We start from the raw sequence: 18,617 nt of genomic DNA on the forward strand, positions 1-18,617 counted from the left end.
GCTTTAAATCTAAATTAAATTACTGTACTGTCATATAAAAGCGTTTTTTAAAATAAATTTCGCTAAATAAACCATCCCGGCTTCCGTAGATACTACGCCTCATGGGGGAGGGGGAGAATCCGCCTTGGATTCGTGACGTCAACGCGTTTAGCTCCGACGTCACCACGCTGCACGTCACCCGCCTTCGCCTCCTGAATGACATGACGGCGTTGAACACCAACGTCACCACGCCGACTGAGCAAATTCGCCGTTCAACGTCACCACGTTTAATCCTGACGTCACCACGCCGCATGCCCCCCCCCCGTCAACGTTCATCGCCGCCGCACGTGACCACCAACTCTGCGCGATGACGTCATGACGCCGTTTTACGTCAACGCCTTCCTTGCGAGTGACGTCACAGCCGAAGCGGTGACGTCACGGCGTCGAGACTTCCCCCCCAACGAACTCGGACCCAGGCCGTAGTGGAGATGGCGGTGTCGCTGGGACAGCTCCCGCTGCAGCAGCTGGAGGCGCTGAGGACGCAGCTGGAGCAGGTAGCGGGCCGCCTTCGGGGGCTGGGGCGGCAACGAGGGGACCCCCCCCCCCCACAAACGGGGCTGGTGGCGGGGGGGTAACCGCGCCGCGGGGTGGCTGGGGGTGATGGCCGTGAGTGAACCTGTCATGGCGGCGGTTTCTTAGGGTTCATTCTGGAGGGCTGCAGTGCGAAATGCGGGGCTGGAGGCGAATGGGAAGCTCGCTCAGCTCGCTCCGCGGTTGTTCTCGGGGCCCGGGGCTCTCGTTCCTGCGGCGCTTTGATTGACAAGGGCCCAGCACCGCGTGGGAGCGAAGCACGCCCTCAGATGATTGCGTGTTGTGTTGCTGCTGCTTCTGCTGCTGTGAATGTCTCCACGTGACGGGAGACACTTTGTAGAGCGGCGATCATTGGTGGTCGCCAGGTGGCTTCTGAAGAGACGACGTTGATACCTCGGGGTGGGCTTCGCCTGGCAGCACGGCGGCGGTGGCTTCGTGCTGTTTGTTTGTGTGTTGGGTGACTGGTTTAGCTTGTGCCCGGCACTGTATCGTGTTCTTGTAATGTTTGTTGTTGTAACAATAGGTAACATTAACACGCTGGCTTTCGCGAACAATACCCATAAGAGGTTTTTTGGGGTTAGATCGTGTAAATATATAAATGTGTCGCTAAAACCCGCCACCACCCAAATATGGCTGTCGCCTGATGAAGCTGGTTGTAATTACTGGCGAAACGTCGTACACTCAGATTGTTAATGTCGTGGCTTGGCTCTCCAACACAACCGGTGTGCTGTACTAGTATACTATACTACACTATACACTACACTATACACTACATACGAGTGCTGTACTAGTATACTACACTATACACTACACACGAGTGCTGTACTAGTATACTACACTATACACTACACACGAGTGCTGTACTAGTATACTACACTATACACTACACACGAGTGCTGTACTAGTATACTACACTATACACTACACACGAGTGCTGTACTATTATACTACACTATACACTACACACTAGTGCTGTACTATTATACTACACTATACACTACACACGAGTGCTGTACTAGTATACTACACTATACACTACACACTAGTGCTGTACTATTATACTACACTATACACTACACACGAGTGCTGTACTAGTATACTACACTATACACTACACACGAGTGCTGTACTAGTATACTACACTATACACTACACACTAGTGCTGTACTATTATACTACACTATACACTACACACGAGTGCTGTACTAGTATACTACACTATACACTACACACTAGTGCTGTACTATTATACTACACTATACACTACACACTAGTGCTGTACTATTATACTACACTATACACTACACACGAGTGCTATACTATTATACTACACTATGCACTACACACGAGTGCTGTACTAGTATACTACACTATACACTACACACTAGTGCTGTACTAGTATACTACACTATACACTACACACTAGTGCTGTACTATTATACTACACTATACACTACACACGAGTGCTGTACTAGTATACTACACTATACACTACACACTAGTACTGTACTATTATACTACACTATACACTACACACTAGTGCTGTACTAGTATACTACACTATACACTACACACTAGTGCTGTACTATTATACTACACTATACACTACACACGGGTGCTGTACTAGTATACTACACTATACACTACACTATACACTACACACTAGTGCTGTACTAGTATACTACACTTTACACTACACACTAGTGCTGTACTAGTATACTACACTATACACTACACACTAGTGCTGTACTATTATACTACACTATACACTACACACGAGTGCTGTACTAGTATACTACACTATACACTACACACTAGTGCTGTACTATTATACTACACTATACACTACACACGAGTGCTGTACTAGTATACTACACTATACACTACACACGAGTGCTGTACTAGTATACTACACTATACACTACACACTAGTGCTGTACTATTATACTACACTATACACTACACACGAGTGCTGTACTAGTATACTACACTATACACTACACACTAGTGCTGTACTATTATACTACACTATACACTACACACTAGTGCTGTACTATTATACTACACTATACACTACACACGAGTGCTATACTATTATACTACACTATGCACTACACACGAGTGCTGTACTAGTATACTACACTATACACTACACACTAGTGCTGTACTAGTATACTACACTATACACTACACACTAGTGCTGTACTATTATACTACACTATACACTACACACGAGTGCTGTACTAGTATACTACACTATACACTACACACTAGTACTGTACTATTATACTACACTATACACTACACACTAGTGCTGTACTAGTATACTACACTATACGCTACACACTAGTGCTGTACTATTATACTACACTATACACTACACACGGGTGCTGTACTAGTATACTACACTATACACTACACTATACACTACACACTAGTGCTGTACTAGTATACTACACTTTACACTACACACTAGTGCTGTACTAGTATACTACACTATACACTACACACTAGTGCTGTACTAGTATACTACACTATACACTACACACGAGTGCTGTACTAGTATACTACACTATACACTACACACTAGTGCTGTACTAGTATACTACACTATACACTACACACTAGTGCTGTACTATTATACTACACTATACACTACACACGAGTGCTGTACTAGTATACTACACTATACACTACACACTAGTGCTGTACTATTATACTACACTATACACTACACACGAGTGCTGTACTATTATACTACACTATGCACTACACACGAGTGCTGTACTAGTATACTACACTATACACTACACACGAGTGCTGTACTAGTATACTACACTATACACTACACTATACACTACACACTAGTGCTGTACTAGTATACTACACTTTACACTACACACTAGTGCTGTACTAGTATACTACACTATACACTACACACTAGTGCTGTACTAGTATACTACACTTTACACTACACTACTATACACTAGTGCTGTACTAGTATACTACACTATACACTACACACTAGTGCTGTACTAGTATACTACACTTTACACTACACACTAGTGCTGTACTATTATACTACACTATGCACTACACACGAGTGCTGTACTAGTATACTACACTATACACTACACACTAGTGCTGTACTAGTATACTACACTATACACTACACACTAGTGCTGTACTATTATACTACACTATACACTATACACGAGTGCTGTACTAGTATACTACACTATACACTACACACTAGTACTGTACTATTATACTACACTATACACTACACACGAGTGCTGTACTAGTATACTACACTATACACTACACTATACACTACACACTAGTGCTGTACTAGTATACTACACTTTACACTACACTACTATACACTAGTGCTGTACTAGTATACTACACTATACACTACACACTAGTGCTGTACTAGTATACTACACTTTACACTACACACTAGTGCTGTACTAGTATACTACACTTTACACTACACTACTATACACTAGTGCTGTACTAGTATACTACACTATACACTACACACTAGTGCTGTACTAGTATACTACACTTTACACTACACACTAGTGCTGTACTAGTATACTACACTATACACTACACTATACACTACACACGAGTGCTGTACTAGTATACTACACTATACACTACACTATACACTACACACGAGTGCTGTACTAGTATACTACACTATACACTACACACTAGTGCTGTACTAGTATACTACACTTTACACTACACACTAGTGCTGTACTAGTATACTACACTATACACTACACTATACACTACACACGAGTGCTGTACTAGTATACTACACTTTACACTACACACTAGTGCTGTACTAGTATACTACACTATACACTACACACTAGTGCTGTACTAGTATACTACACTTTACACTACACACGAGTGCTGTACTAGTATACTACACTATACACTACACACGAGTGCTGTACTAGTATACTACACTATACACTACACTATACACTACACACTAGTGCTGTACTAGTGACGAATTGGCCACGTTCTGTTTACGTGACAACCCTTACTAGTTGGCTGTGTCGGGTGGTGGCAGATTTTAACAACACATTTATTTACATGATCTAACAACAACAAAACTCGTATGAATAGGTAACTTGTTCATTACACTCATATACTCATTTATCCTGTAACTTTCTATGGAGCTCTCACAACCCAGCCACTCCCTTTCCCCTCCAGGCTGAACCGCCTTGCAGCTGCTACTTCACCCCTTTGTATCGCGACCCTCCAACTCCCTCCATTGCCCCAACTCACAGCCCCGTGGCTGCCCACCCGAGTCGGGAGTCCCATCCCCCCCCCTCCCCACAGCTCCCTGCCGTGGTGCCACCACACAAGGATCGTGCTTCAACGACACTGTTGTAACGTTCTTAGCCCGTGCCCCTACTGGACATGTGTGGGAAAGAGCTTTATAGCTCTATTTAAAGCTTTCGTGACTGCAGGGATTCATCTTCTTGGTTCTTTCGGTAAAGTCACGTAGAAGGGAAGTAATAAAATAATAAAAATAAAACATAATAAAACAATTCTCACGACGTTTCGGCTACAACGCAAGCAGCCGTCTTCAGGTGAAGAATGAGACACTGCCAAGCTAGGAGCTTATATATAAGCTCCTAGCTTGGCAGTGTGAGACACTTTATTATTTTTATTATATATTTTTTTATTATTTTATTACTTCCCTTCTACGTGACTTTACCGAAAGAACCAAGAAGATGAGGTTTATAGCTCATCGGATTCCTACGGTGTAAATAAATATTGTGATTTAGAGTTGGTGGTGGCGAGCGGTGGTCGTGTAGCCGTTAGCGCGTTGCGTTGCTACGATCTCGAAGACCCGAGTTCGATTCCCGCTCACGGCCACCGACTCCAGTGACGATTATCGGAACCGGTCCTGGGCCTTCCCTAGGTCAATTCAACCTCAAATGAGTACCTGGTACGGTGTGTAAACATCGTCACTAGGGGAGACAAAGGCGGCCGGGCGTGGTGCTGGCCACCCAACCCCCTCGTGTGCTGTGCCGGCCCTTAATAGGAGGTCGCTAACAACACGGGGATCTTTGTTGGTAGATTCGACTCTATTCTTGCTTAGGATGGCAGAAGTGCGATTCAGGAGCTAAATACCCATGTCGAGGTCTGGTAGCCACGGCTTCGGTAGAGACAGAGTTCGTGTAGGTTTGCTTCGGTAGAGAGAGAGTTGGTGTAGGTTTGCTTCAGTAGAGAGAGAGTTCGTGTAGGTTTGCTATTCCTCCGTTGAATGAGTGTGTGGGTGATCGAGTCTGTAAGAGTAAATATACAGGCAGTCCCCGGGTTACGGAAGGGTTACAGTTCCTGAGAACGATCCCTAACCCGAATTTTCCGCATGTCGGAAACTGAACAATTTCCCCCTAAAATCAATTTCCCCCCAAAATCAACGACAGAATCCCATAGCCGGAAATAGTTGTGCCTCCCCTACCGTCTTCTCTCTACCGCATCGCGTTTTGTATTGCTGCCTGTATCGCTGCCTGTACATACACTCGGCACTTTGATTATTTGATTTAATCGAATATCGACACTAACACTACCCATAATTGGAATAATGGAGTATGTACTGTATCCAAACAGGTTCTTTCAAGTTGTTCGACCTCCGAATTTTGATTCGATATCCGGGGCAAAAATTTGTTCAAAATTTTGTTCGATCACCGAATTGTTCGAGTTCTGGGGCGTTCGATCTCCGAGGTTCTACTGTAGTTCCGAATGTTAGTTACCGTGCATTAGGCTAGGCCTAGACTTCACATACTCACACACATACACACGGATAACAACAACAACCGCCATTCTCTACTAAGTGGCGGTGAGGTCCCCACAGCGCTTGTGCCAGGCTATGTGCACGTTGAGGCCAATTGAAGTGTCCAACGCCCGCTGGCAGGAGGTCACGGGGCAGACCCAGGTGCCACGGGTCGACTGACTGAGATGACTGGTCGATGCACCACCTGTGCCCCCTACTGTGCCAACTTGCTGTGCTTTAGCCACCCGGCGCTCCGCTCGTTGTTGAACGTCGCTCCTCCGCCCTCCGTTGTTGCTGGAGGGCGACTGCCTCCAACTGCCCAGTAGCGTCCTTCACGAGCCTCCTTCACAGAGGCTGATCTTGACACCGCTGGTACCAGTCTACGGCAAGTCCACTCAGCTCCACGTCCTCCTGTACCACATCACTCCATCTCTTCTCTAGCCCGTGCCCACACCCGTTCAGCCCCCTCCATCCGGCCGAACAAAAGCTCTTTAGGCATTCGGTGGCTGGGCATGCGGGCTACATGACCCAGCCAACACAGCCTTGCCTGCTGGAGGAGCTCATCGATGGGACTTTGTCCAGATCTTTCAAGGATTTGTGAGCTCCTCGCACAATCCAGCCTAGTAAAACCAAGGATGGATCGTAGGCAGGCCATCCTAAATGTTTCTAACCGGCGAAGATGTTCCATTAGGGGGGTCCACGTTTTGCAAGCGTAGAGAAGGGAGGGCATGACTGTGGCCGAGAAGACCTGAAGCTTCGTGTGGAGCGACAGACCAGGTAGCTTCCACACAGCGTTACGCAACCGATGAAAAGATAATGCCGCTCGACTGATTTGGAGTGAGACCTCTGCTGTCAAATCGAAACCGCTCATGAGCACACTTCCCAGGTATGGGAAGCTCTCCACTCTCTCCACAACTGCCCCATCACCGATTCGGAGTTGTGGGGTTGGAGTGTCCGATGGTACAAAATACCCAGGCAGGTGCTTCGTTTTGGTGGGGCTGATAGTAAGGCCCCACCTCTTAGTAGCACGCTCCAGGTTCAACAGCAGCGCCTCCAACTCCTCCTCTGAGTGAGCAGCAATTAGCAGATCATCAGCATACATAACATGGTTGACCAATAGAGAGTCATCCCTTGACCGCACCCGGACATCGATCAGCCTCCCATTGTATCTGTACCAGATGGAAATTCCTCCGGTACAACAATCGAAGGCTTCTCGAACTACAGAGAGTCAGGGACTCCGAAAGCACAAAGAACAACCCAGAGCCCAGGCCTACTGATGGTATCATAGGCCTTGACCAGGTCAATAAAGCCATATATATACACATACACACATGCACGCAGATACACACATATACACATAGTACATACAGTAAATAACTCATGAAATAAACTTAAAATGAAGAAAACATGGGAAAAAAATAAGTTCTAAGCATAGAAAACAAACAATTACGTAATGCTCAAAAGGAAAAGAATTATGTAACACTACAAAAAACCTATTTAACTTAATCCTAGTAAAGCTCGGGCTCCGTGGAGGTGGCAGTTTAGCGAGTACGTAAGGCGGCCCGCCTTACGCCTCACTCTGCGGTATTCATCCGCAACCTCACCACGCTACACTATTTATGCTTGTGTAATGAATGCAAACATTTACGCATATTTTAATTTGTTTTAACATGATTTATGGGGTCTTTAGTAACCCGGGGACTGCCCGTATTGGCGAGTATATGTGTGTGTGTGTCCACACGAGTGTGTATCCTCGCGAGTTTGTGCAAGTGAGTGTGTGTCCACACGTGTGTGTCACCGCAAGTGTGTGTGTGTATCCACGTGAGTGTGTGTCCGTCCACGCGAGAGTGTGTGTCTATCCACACGAGTGGAAGCCCTCGGCCAGCGGTATGGATCGGTTGTCGCATGGCGCCCTGACACGCGCCCCTTTCTCTCTCCGTCACCCGCATCGCAGGAGTTGGATTTCCTTTCCACGTCGGTGCAGCAGCTGAAGGTGGCTCAGACCAAGTTCGTGGAGTCCAAGGAATGCCTCAGCAAGCTCAATAAAGACAATGCAGGTGCGTGTCAAGGTCACACGGTTTACACTCCAACAATAAACAACACGCTGCCCGCCTTGGCGCGTCGTGAGGGATGGGAGAATCGGGATCCTTATTTAGACTGGAGGAGGAATCCAATGAGCTATGAAGCTCTTTCGTCACTGATGTCCAGTAGGGACGGGTCAGCAAAGTTACAACCTGGGGGTGGGGGGGGGAGTGGCTAACATATGGGAGGCCATGGAGCTGCGCGTGTTGGCTGGTGGGGGGCCGGCGGTGGGGGGGGGTCACTAAATCGTTGAAAGACTTTCCGCCTGTGAGACGGCGCTTCTTCTGCCAAACGAACGGCCGGCGTGCGGTTTCTCTCCGGCGTCCACTTTGGCGCCTGCGTCAGGAGCGTCGTCAGAAGTCGACTCGTCCTTCCCGTGCCGCCGTGTCCGTACGCGTGCATGTGTTTATGTTCGCACCGCACCTACCCGGCCGTGCTAATCTGACTACTTCCCGTGCGGCATGACCGCTCACCCGTTGGTTTATTTTGTTGCAGGAAAAGAATTGCTGGTGCCGCTCACAAGCTCCGTATCCTTGGCCTCGACATCTCCCCTGCACCCTGGCTCGTGGTGGTGGTGGTGGTGGTCATCTGGCGGCGACGGCGGTGGTTACGTTTTGTTGGCGGTGGTTTTGATGGTATTGTGTGGTGGTGGTGGTGTCCAGCGGTGGCGGTCGTCTGGTGGGTGTGTTTTGTTGCCGCTGGTGGTTGCGTCATGTTGTTTGTTTGGTGTGGTTGTCTGGTTGTGTTTTGTTGCTGGTGGTGGTTGTTGTGCCTGGTGTTGGTTTTGTGTGGTTCTGTCTGGTTGTGGTGGTGACTGAGTTGCTGTTTCCGGTGGTGGTTGTGTCTGGCAGTGATGGTATTGTGTTGTGGTCTCTGGCAGTGGTTATGTTGCTACTGCTGGTTGTTGCTGTCTGGTGGTGGTGGTTATGGTGGTGGTGTGATTGCGTTTTGTTGTTGCTGGTGATGGGTGGTGGTGGTTGTGTTGCGTCTTTTTGGTTTGGCTGCACACCGTGACCCTTAACCGCACAGCAGATGTACGTGCCGGGGCATCTGAACGATGTGGAGCACGTGATGGTGGACATCGGCACGGGCTACTACGTGGAGAAGGTGGGTCTCCCTTGCCTCTTGTCCATCACCGTCTTATCCCAAAGTGTCGCCCAGCCCGCTGGGCTTTAGTGCTCGGCAACTCGACGGGACGTTTAACGCCTTGGCACAGTACGTGGAGAGTTTGATCATGCGGCATGCGGAGAATGTAAATGTGGGATGGGGTAATCAACTTCGAGGTTGGGAATAGTGCGTGGTAGTAAGGCGTTGTGGATGTAATTGGAAAGAGGAGGAGGAGGAGGTTACTAATAGGGGTTTTCCCCTTTTTTCTGGCAACAAAACTGACACCTTTTGCAAGGAATCATGCTTACATTAACCACAATACTTGCAGTCAAATGCAAACATAAAAACAATACTCTGATAATTTATGCATTGTCCTTGAAACTGATTAGTCCACACCAGAGACAGCTTTTCTTAGAGCCTAGTCTCATATGGTGTTCGACCAGATGACGCCAAAAGGCGTCCGTATGAGACTGCAAGTATTGTGACTGCAAGTATTGTGGTTAATGTTAACATTATTCCTTGCAAAAGGTGTCAGTTTTGTTGCCAGAAAAAAGGGGAAACCCCCTATTAGTATATCTTGGTACTGGCAGAGGAGGCCTCATAATGATGAGGAGGAGGTTGTGATGGGTGGGACACGTGTGCAGGGGTGGTCACGATAAAACTCTGGAGCAAATTCTGGAGAGTCGGGTGAGCACTAGAGGATTAGGCAGGAGGAAGGAAGCAATGGCGGTGTGTCCACGGCATCGAAAAGCGTTTGCCACGATGGTCTGTTCACCTTGACTGTATTCTTTTATCCTGTTGTCCGTGAAGGCCTGCAAAGCTTCGCGTGTGTGTGGCCCCATCGGGGATTGTGTCTGCTTGTGTATGTATCAGGGCCTAGTCTCAATCAGTATCAGACCAGAGGACGCCAAAAGGCTGTCTTTGGTGTAGACCAATCAGTTTAAAAAACAATGCATACATTACTAGAGCATGGTTTTTTGCATGTTCACCACCTGTTTTATTTCCAGAAAGGGTAAAACTTATTCTTATGCTCTGATATTGGCAGGAAAGGTCCCATGTTGTGTGTATGTATGTGTAGGACTCGTACTCCGCTGTCTTTCTGTTCTCTTTATTTTCCGCTTAAGAGTCCACCTCCGCTCCGCGTCACTCCGTGCCCTCACTCCGCTCCGCGTCGCTCCGCGTCTCTCTCGCCGCGCCGCGTCTCCTCCGCCTCTCTCTCTCGCTAGGTTTGTCGACTCCACTGCTATTCTACACTGCATCCTTCAGATGCATGGCTACCCCTGTTCGCACACTGCATTCTCGCTATCACTGTCTCTCTATACTCTACTCCGTCTGTCGCCGCTAACCCACTCTTTCTCTGCTCTACTACCGTCACCGCCTGCTCTGCGATTCCCCGGGCACCGTCGCTGCAGCTCCATCCAAGACGCCGACCAAGACAAGAAGCCCCTCTCTCCGTCGCGCTGTGGCTTATATCCCCGTACCAATTAATACCTATTAATTATCTCAACCCCCCGCTTATTACTCGCCCCCTGGCCCCCGGTCTCACGTGACCTTGTTATTGCCGCCAGAGTGACGCCAGCTAATAACCAATTACCCTCTTAGCCAATCGCTGGCATGTTCCCCCGGCTACCCCGAACACCTGTCTCAACACTTAACGACCCTCTCACCTAATGCCACAACAACAACCGTGTCCTCACATACACCCCACTGTACTCTGCTCGCTGGCATAGCAACAGTAAAAGAGAATGCGTGGCGCGCTATAACTCAAGTCCTACATATGTACTGATGTATGTTGAACTTCTTTCGCACCTTACATTGCCAACCGTGCTAAACGACGGTGTAGGGGGGCAGGACAACAAAACTCAACGGGGACATTGTGGAGGGAAACTGGAGTGCCCCGGAGAATACCAGTTGTGCGTAAGCGGGGGGGGGGGGGGGATCACACTTGTGTGAATCCACACTTGTGTGAATCCACACTTGTGTGAATCCACACTTGTGTGAATCCACACTTGTGTGAATCCACACTTGTGTGAATCCACACTTGTGTGAATCCACACTTGTGTGAATCCACACTTGTGTGAATCCACACTTGTGTGAATCCACACTTGTGTGAATCCACACTTGTGTGAATCCACACTTGTGTGAATCCACACTTGTGTGAATCCACACTTGTGTGAATCCACACTTGTGTGAATCCACACTTGTGTGAATCCACACTTGTGTGAATCCACACTTGTGTGAATCCACACTTGTGTGAATCCACACTTGTGTGAATCCACACTCGCATGCTGGTCGAGTGACGCCAGTCGTGCCCTCCGACTCTCGCGGTTCTGAAGTGGAGGCACGTGTCACTGACGATTCCCAGACCGTGGAGGAGGCCAAGGAGTTCTTCCAGCGGAAGATCGACTTCCTCACCAAGCAGATTGAGAAGATCCAGCCGGTGTTGCAGGAGAAGTTTTCGCTGAAGCAGGGTGAGCGAGCGACCATCGGCACCATCGGCACCATCAGCACCAGCACCACCGTCAGCAGCAGCAGCAGCAATATCGCTATCGCCAACATGAACGCCATCATCACGTTCATCACCATCATCCCAATCGTTCACATCAAATACCATCAGCGTCGTCGTCGTCACCATTCGCTCCATCGTTGGCATCAGCACTATCCTCACTGTCGCTCATGTCAACAACATCAGCGCCAGCTTCAGCAATGTCATCACTGTCACAACACCGTCAGTTACGATCATCGGTGACGTCAATATACCATCATCATCAGCACCATCATCACTGCCACTAATATCAACGCCATCGGCACCATCATCGTCATCATCACCTTCAGTATCATCGCAGCGAATGTGGCGTGTGCATCGGTGGTGTAACGGCGGTGGTGTTGGTGATCTCTGTTCTCCCACAGCTGTGACCGAAACATTCAACGCGAGAGTCCAGCAGCAGCTGCAGGCCATGCAGCAGCAGCCGAGCGCGTCCAAGGCATGACCCCACCGTGCGCGGCTCACCCATCCCCTCCCCTCCTGGCATCTCCGGAACCTTTCCCGGCCTCTCCTCACTCTGAATGACGACCTCTTCCTGACTTCTCCTGACCCGTTCTTGCCCCACCTGATTGTCCCCTGACCTGTCTTGACTTCTTCTGACCCCTCCTGACCCCTCTGCACCCCCCCCCCCACCCCTGCCACCCCCCTCCGCTCCCCCAATTATTTAATGCCGGCGTGTTCACGCCCCGCTCTGATGACCGCTCGCCGTCTCCCCACGCCGGGCATCGCACGCAAACATTTCTCTCTCTCGCGCGGGTTTTCATTTTTATTTCACCAACGTTCGTTCCGCCTGCCGCTCAGCCACGGGTTCGGTCCCCGATCAGCGGCGTGCGGCTCGCACCACGCGGCCGACCTCTGACCGTGTCATCCGGTTCGCTTCCCGGTAACGTCGGCGCACACTGCGGACGGAACCAGGTTTTCCGCGTCGGCTTCCCGGTCGCTAACCCGCCGCCGAGCGGCGTGGTGACGCGCGGTTAAATAATCGCCGTGGCCTGACGCTGATTGGAGGAAGCCCTTATAAGGCAGTGGAGCCGTTGCGCTGCCGGTGGCGAGATGTTAACCACCTCGCCTAGTATACAGGAGGTCGTGGGTTCGATCCAGACCCTGACGCCTGCTGCTGTATATTTGGAGCTTGCGTGTTCTCCCCGTGGTCGCCTGGATTTCCCTCCGAGTCCCCCGGTTTTTCCCCTCCACATTTCGAATGAACATCACGCGTTGAGAGTATTTGGCCGCTATAAATTTCCACACGATGATAAGCCACTTGGTTGAGCTATCATCTGCGGTCAGGTGAATTCTGCAAAAGAGCTGCTTAGCAGCTCAGTGGGGCTTTACCTGGTGAAAATAACCAGATGGATCGTCTCGTCGGCGTGACGCGTTACGAGAGAAGGGGCCCCGCCAGCCAAAGCCGACGGTCGTGGAACCGCTACCGAGGTAACTTCTGGGCGAGCTTTTGTCTCCAGCAGGGGGCGCTGCACGATGCGGCACAGCCACGGACGTCGTCGCGATTGTGGGCACGGCGCCACGTTTCCGTCTCGTCCGTGAGCTCAGAGCTGGCGTTGAACAACTTGTGAAGTTGGTGCCACCTGAGGGGTCGGGTCAAATCGAGCGGCTTCAGTTTGTGTGGCCAACAACAGCGGATTATGTCATAGCCGTGTGCGAAACGAGTCCTCATACAATGGAACGACCGTTGACCGTATTATTGTGCCGCTAAAAAAATAAAGTTTGTTGCCTGCAAGGTCGCGTGTGCTGGTGTTCTTCTGCCTGTGGCGCCGCAGCCGCTGCGAGTTTAGAGACAAACCCCGCGGTGTTTGCCGGGTGCTCGACGAGAGCCGAACAGAGCGTTGCGAAGGAATCGTGAGCAGCCTGGAAGTGTGTGAACAGAGTCGATCTAGGTTCTCGGCCGCCGACTTTCACACCGAGAGTCACGCGTCGAGAGGAGGGAGGAAATCCCGGGAAACGGAGGCTTCACTTTTCCGTGTCGCACATTGAGTGGCACTCTTACGCCGTACGACGAATAACATCTCGTCCTGTGCTGAAGTCGTTCTGCCGTGGGCGGTGACGATTTGTGCTCTCGCCCGCGGACTCTTCTCGGGCCTGGAGTTTCACCAAGTAAAGTGACGAATCAAATCGGCTGTGCCGGGTTTTTTTGTTGTCTCTGTGCGGTTCTATTTGCTCGTAGCGCACGATGGCAGCGGCCATTCGGTTCAAGAGCCGGAGATGCCAGAGAGGGCTTCGGCAGAGAGAGAGAGAGGGTTCGTGTTGTTTTGCTGTTACTGTGTGTTCCGTGGTTTTGGATTTCATGAACACAATTGCACGCCTGTGGCTTGTCTTGAATGCATCTCTTTATCTCTGTATCTCCGGGTCTATATGCATCTCGATGGGTCTACGTGTCTCTACGAAGTCTCTGTGTATGTATCAATATTTATGGATAGATTTATAAATCTGGGTCTATATGCATCTGCAGTATAGGGTATATGTATGTATATGGATCGACGTATGTATATGGGTCTCTGTATCTCCGAAATCTCTATCTGTGAATCTGTCTCGAGTATCTTTGTGGGTCTTTGTGGGTCTGTATACATCTTCAGTATATGGGTCTACGCATGTCTATGGGTCTCCGTATCCCTGTAGATCTCGGTGTATCTATATGTGTCTCGAGTATCTTCTGTGGGTCTCTATGCGTCTGTATTCTCTGTGGGGTCACCGTCGGCTCCACGGCGTGAGCTGCATGGCCACGGCCGCGCTGCTCGTCGTATTTAGCGCCGTTATTTAATTACAGGGGACGGGCGCGCGGCGCGCATGTAAAGTTGCGGCGGGGGAGCGGCGCTCCATTTGAATTCTGTGCTGCCGCTGCTGCGTTAATCTCTTAGGGGGGGGAGAGGGGCGGGGGGAGATGGAGTTGGGGGGTGGAGCAGGTTCGCGAGCTGCGCTACGAACCCGGCGGCCCGAGTTTGATTCCCGCTCACGGCCAACACCGGTGACAATTATAATTATCTGAACCGGTCCTGGGTCTCTTCTAGGTCGCCTCGGCCTCAAATGAGCGCGGTGTGTAAGCATCGCCACTAGGGAGACAAAGGCGGCCGGGCGTGGTGTTGGCCACCCACCGCCTCGTGTGCCGTGCCGGCCTTCATAGCTGCTCGCTAACAGCACTTGCCCCTACAGCCTGTTCAAGGCTGTACGGGGGATCTTTGTCTTTGTACGGGGGATCTTTGTCTTTGGGCGGAGGTGGTAGGATGCGGTGTTGGAAGGCGAGCCCGGAGAGAGCCGTTGCGAGTTGAACCGTTCCCTGTAATTAGCCCGATGAGACCCCCGTGGGAATTCATTAATCATCGCGCGGGGCCAGGCGATCGATTCCGCGGGGAGGGGTGGGGGGGGAGCCGTGTGTGGACGAGCGCCGCTGGGATGATGTTTAGATGGGTTTGGGCTGCTGCTGCTGCTGTAAATTGTCCACAGGACGAGGACGATGATGATAAGGATGATGAGGCACTTCGTTGAGCTCCCACGTGTGATCGCCAGGGCGCTTCTGAAGAAGGTCATCAGCTCAGTGGGCTTTACCTGCTAAGGGGCCGTCCATAAATGACGTCACGCACCTGGGGGGGGGGGGGGGTTGAGAAATGTGACGTCACATAAAAATGCGCAACTTTAAATAAATATAGACAACACGTTCTACTTCATTAAATAGACTTTTTAATAAATGTTTTCTCCCACAACATCAGAGTGCAGCGCCACATTAAATACGCACTACAATGACAATAGTTTAAAGCGATTTGAAGCATGTTTTATTTATTTTGGGGGGGGTCAGAGCTTTGTGATGTCATATTTGAGGGGGGGGGGTCTGACTTTGTGACGCTGTGTGACTAGGGGGGGGGGGTCAAAATCGTCCAAAATCGTGTGACGTCATTTATGGACGACCCCTAAGATAAAATAGCTTGGTTGTATTTGTATGTCACGTGATTTGCTTAGCGGCACTTTGCATTCCCGTCGTGTTTTGTGCTGCTTGTTGCGACCTTCCCACCCGCCCCTACTGCGGACATCTGTTGTAAAGAGCTTTATAGCTCATCGGATTCCTCCAGGATAAATAGATATTCTGATTACTATCGGAACTGTCATGAGTTAAGGATTTGCATTAATTGGGTCCCCAGATACCACCACCCACCCACCCCGCCTGAGATCACAAAACCTCAAGCACCTTCGTCAGTAGCACGGCCCCTAAAAGGTTGTACTGTACTGCATGTGCACCGCAGTGATCGCTTCAACTTGTAGCTCTGCGCCGCTAGCGCACGGCAGTTGCTCGCTCTTTCTCCCAAGACGTCTCTGTTGGCCAGAGTGGAAGAGTAGGCCAAAAACAACGGTGTACTCCAACCTCTTCACCCGAGACGTCTGTAGGTCAGAGTGGAAGAGTAGGCCAAACACAACCCGTTTGAACCCTAGCGCTCACTGCGTGTGGATTTGAGAGGCGCGTGATGCATCATTTAGAGGCGTGGTGGGGGGGGGGGCCCCTCAAGCGAGACTCGGCGGGCTCTGGCTGGACGCAGAGACGAGAACGGGCGACACCAAAGCCGCCTTCGTCTTACCTATGGGGGTGGGTGCCAGGAGGCCCACGCCTCCTGCCTCGCTCGCTCGCTCAGGGGCCAGCGCCAACGCTGGCGGCAACTGGGCACGCGGAGTGTAATTGGCCTACTCTTCCCGCGTTGATCTGCCGGCGTGCTGGAAGGTGGGGGCCGTGCCCCACACCCCCCAACCACCGCACGGCACCTGCCCATCGGCTCGTGCTGCCAGGTGGACAGGAAGAGGCTGAAGCCGGCTTCGAGGTCAGAAATCGTCCTTCAGAATCCACAAAGCAATGACTGCTGATGAGATACTGGATGTGGAAGCCGACCCCTGCCTCGAAGCATCTGGCAGTTCAGCAGCATTTGTTCAAGCGAGCATGACTGCTGACGAGACACTGGGTGTTGAAACCGGTTGAAACGTTTTGTTTGCTTGTGGTTCGGAAACTAATGCTGCTTACTCAAAGTCGTTAACTCGCAGAAGACGCGTATTCATTGCTGATGGGATGCGTAAAACGTACTCTGATTACATTTTTGTTACGTGGGAATAAAAAAAAACCACCCAGATGTGTGATGCAGTAGTCGACACGGGATCTGCTCATCTCTTTCGCTATTGGCATTCTGCACGACGACATTGCGTGCGATGGGGGAGAATCCTGTGGAGCGGTGGGGCAACGGTTAGCGCGATACGTTACCAACACCCCCCCACCTACACACCGTCGCACGTTCAATCCCAGGCTACGGGTAAATCCTCCGGCTCGCGAGTCACGGGTGAGCAACCTCCGGCTCTCTACAGCCGCTTCGTGGCGTAATGCGTGTAGAACAACAAGACAAAGATCCCCCGTGTAGCCTTAACATACTGTTGGGGCAAGTGCTGTTAGCGAGGAGCCCCTGTGAAGGCCGGCACGGCACACGAGGGGGTGGGAGGCCAGCACCACACCCGGCCGCCTTTGTCTCCCTAGTGGCGATGTTTATACATCGCACCGGTTACTTATTTGAGGCTGAGTCGACCTAGAGGAGGCCTACGACCGGTTCATATAATCGTCACTGGTGTTGGCCATGAGCGGGAATCGAACTTGGGTCGCCGGGTACGTACCACGGTGTGCTAATTGCTACGCGAAACACTCACATTGACACAAAGACAAAGCTCCCCCGTATGGAATTATACAGAATGCTGGGGCAAGTGCTGTTAGCGATCACCTGTGAAGGCCGGCACGGCACACGAGGGGATGGGTGGCCAGCACCACGCCCGGCCGCCTTTGTCTCCCTAGTGACGATGTTTACACACCGCACCATGGCACTCATTTGAGGCTAAGTCGACCTAGGGGGGGCCCAGAACCGGTGCAGATAATCGGTCACCGGTGTTGGCTCTTGAAAATGTTAAATATTGATTGTTACGGAATTCGCAAACAAAAAGTGTCTCTTCTTGTTATTTTGGTTGCGGTGTGTACCAGAAACATCAGCACTGGGGAGAGGCACACAAAATAATAAAGAGCTTCATAGCTCATCGGATTCCTCCGGTCTAAATAAATAAATATTCGGCTTCTGAAATGGGTGGTCGGGCGTGGTGTTGACGCGCACCACCCTCTCGTGGCACTTGCGCGGACAGTCTCCCGAGACTCTATGGGGGACCTTTGTCTTTGCCTGTATATCGGCTCCCACCCCCACGTGTAAAGCCATACGCGTGTTTTCTAATGAGCGAGCCGTAACGCGAGGAGTCGCATTTAAATGTGGATTAAAGGGTCGCACTGAATAATTCACGAGCTCAGAGACAAAACCCTCCTCTATCGCGTTCCCCCTCTCCCCGCCAGGTCCCCGAGAAGACCCTCCCCCCACGACCCCCGCCCATCCCGAACCCCCTTAAAGCTTCAACATCGGGCACTTCACCAGCGCTCGTTCAAGCGAGCTGCTGATGAGACCCCTGAATGTCGAACCCCGTCCAGAGACGCGTTCTTGC

The 18,617-nt window shown here is 50.4% G+C and overlaps 1 protein-coding gene across 1 annotated transcript; it reads left to right on the forward strand.

Annotated features, from left to right (window-relative positions):
* Positions 1 to 395: 395 nt before the first annotated feature.
* Positions 396 to 13,848, forward strand: PFDN5 (prefoldin subunit 5). The gene is made up of 6 exons (XM_078619181.1): positions 396 to 533; positions 8,334 to 8,436; positions 8,957 to 8,988; positions 9,494 to 9,568; positions 11,934 to 12,039; positions 12,479 to 13,848. The coding sequence occupies exons 1-6, from the start codon at positions 468 to 470 to the stop codon at positions 12,556 to 12,558; spliced, it is 462 nt and encodes a 153-aa protein (XP_078475307.1). The 5' UTR covers positions 396 to 467; the 3' UTR covers positions 12,559 to 13,848.
* The last annotated feature ends 4,769 nt before the right edge of the window (positions 13,849 to 18,617 follow it).

Source organism: Lampetra planeri, chromosome 62 (assembly GCF_965212315.1).
Source record: "Lampetra planeri chromosome 62, kcLamPlan1.2.h2, whole genome shotgun sequence".
Lineage (NCBI taxonomy): Eukaryota > Metazoa > Chordata > Hyperoartia > Petromyzontiformes > Petromyzontidae > Lampetra > Lampetra planeri.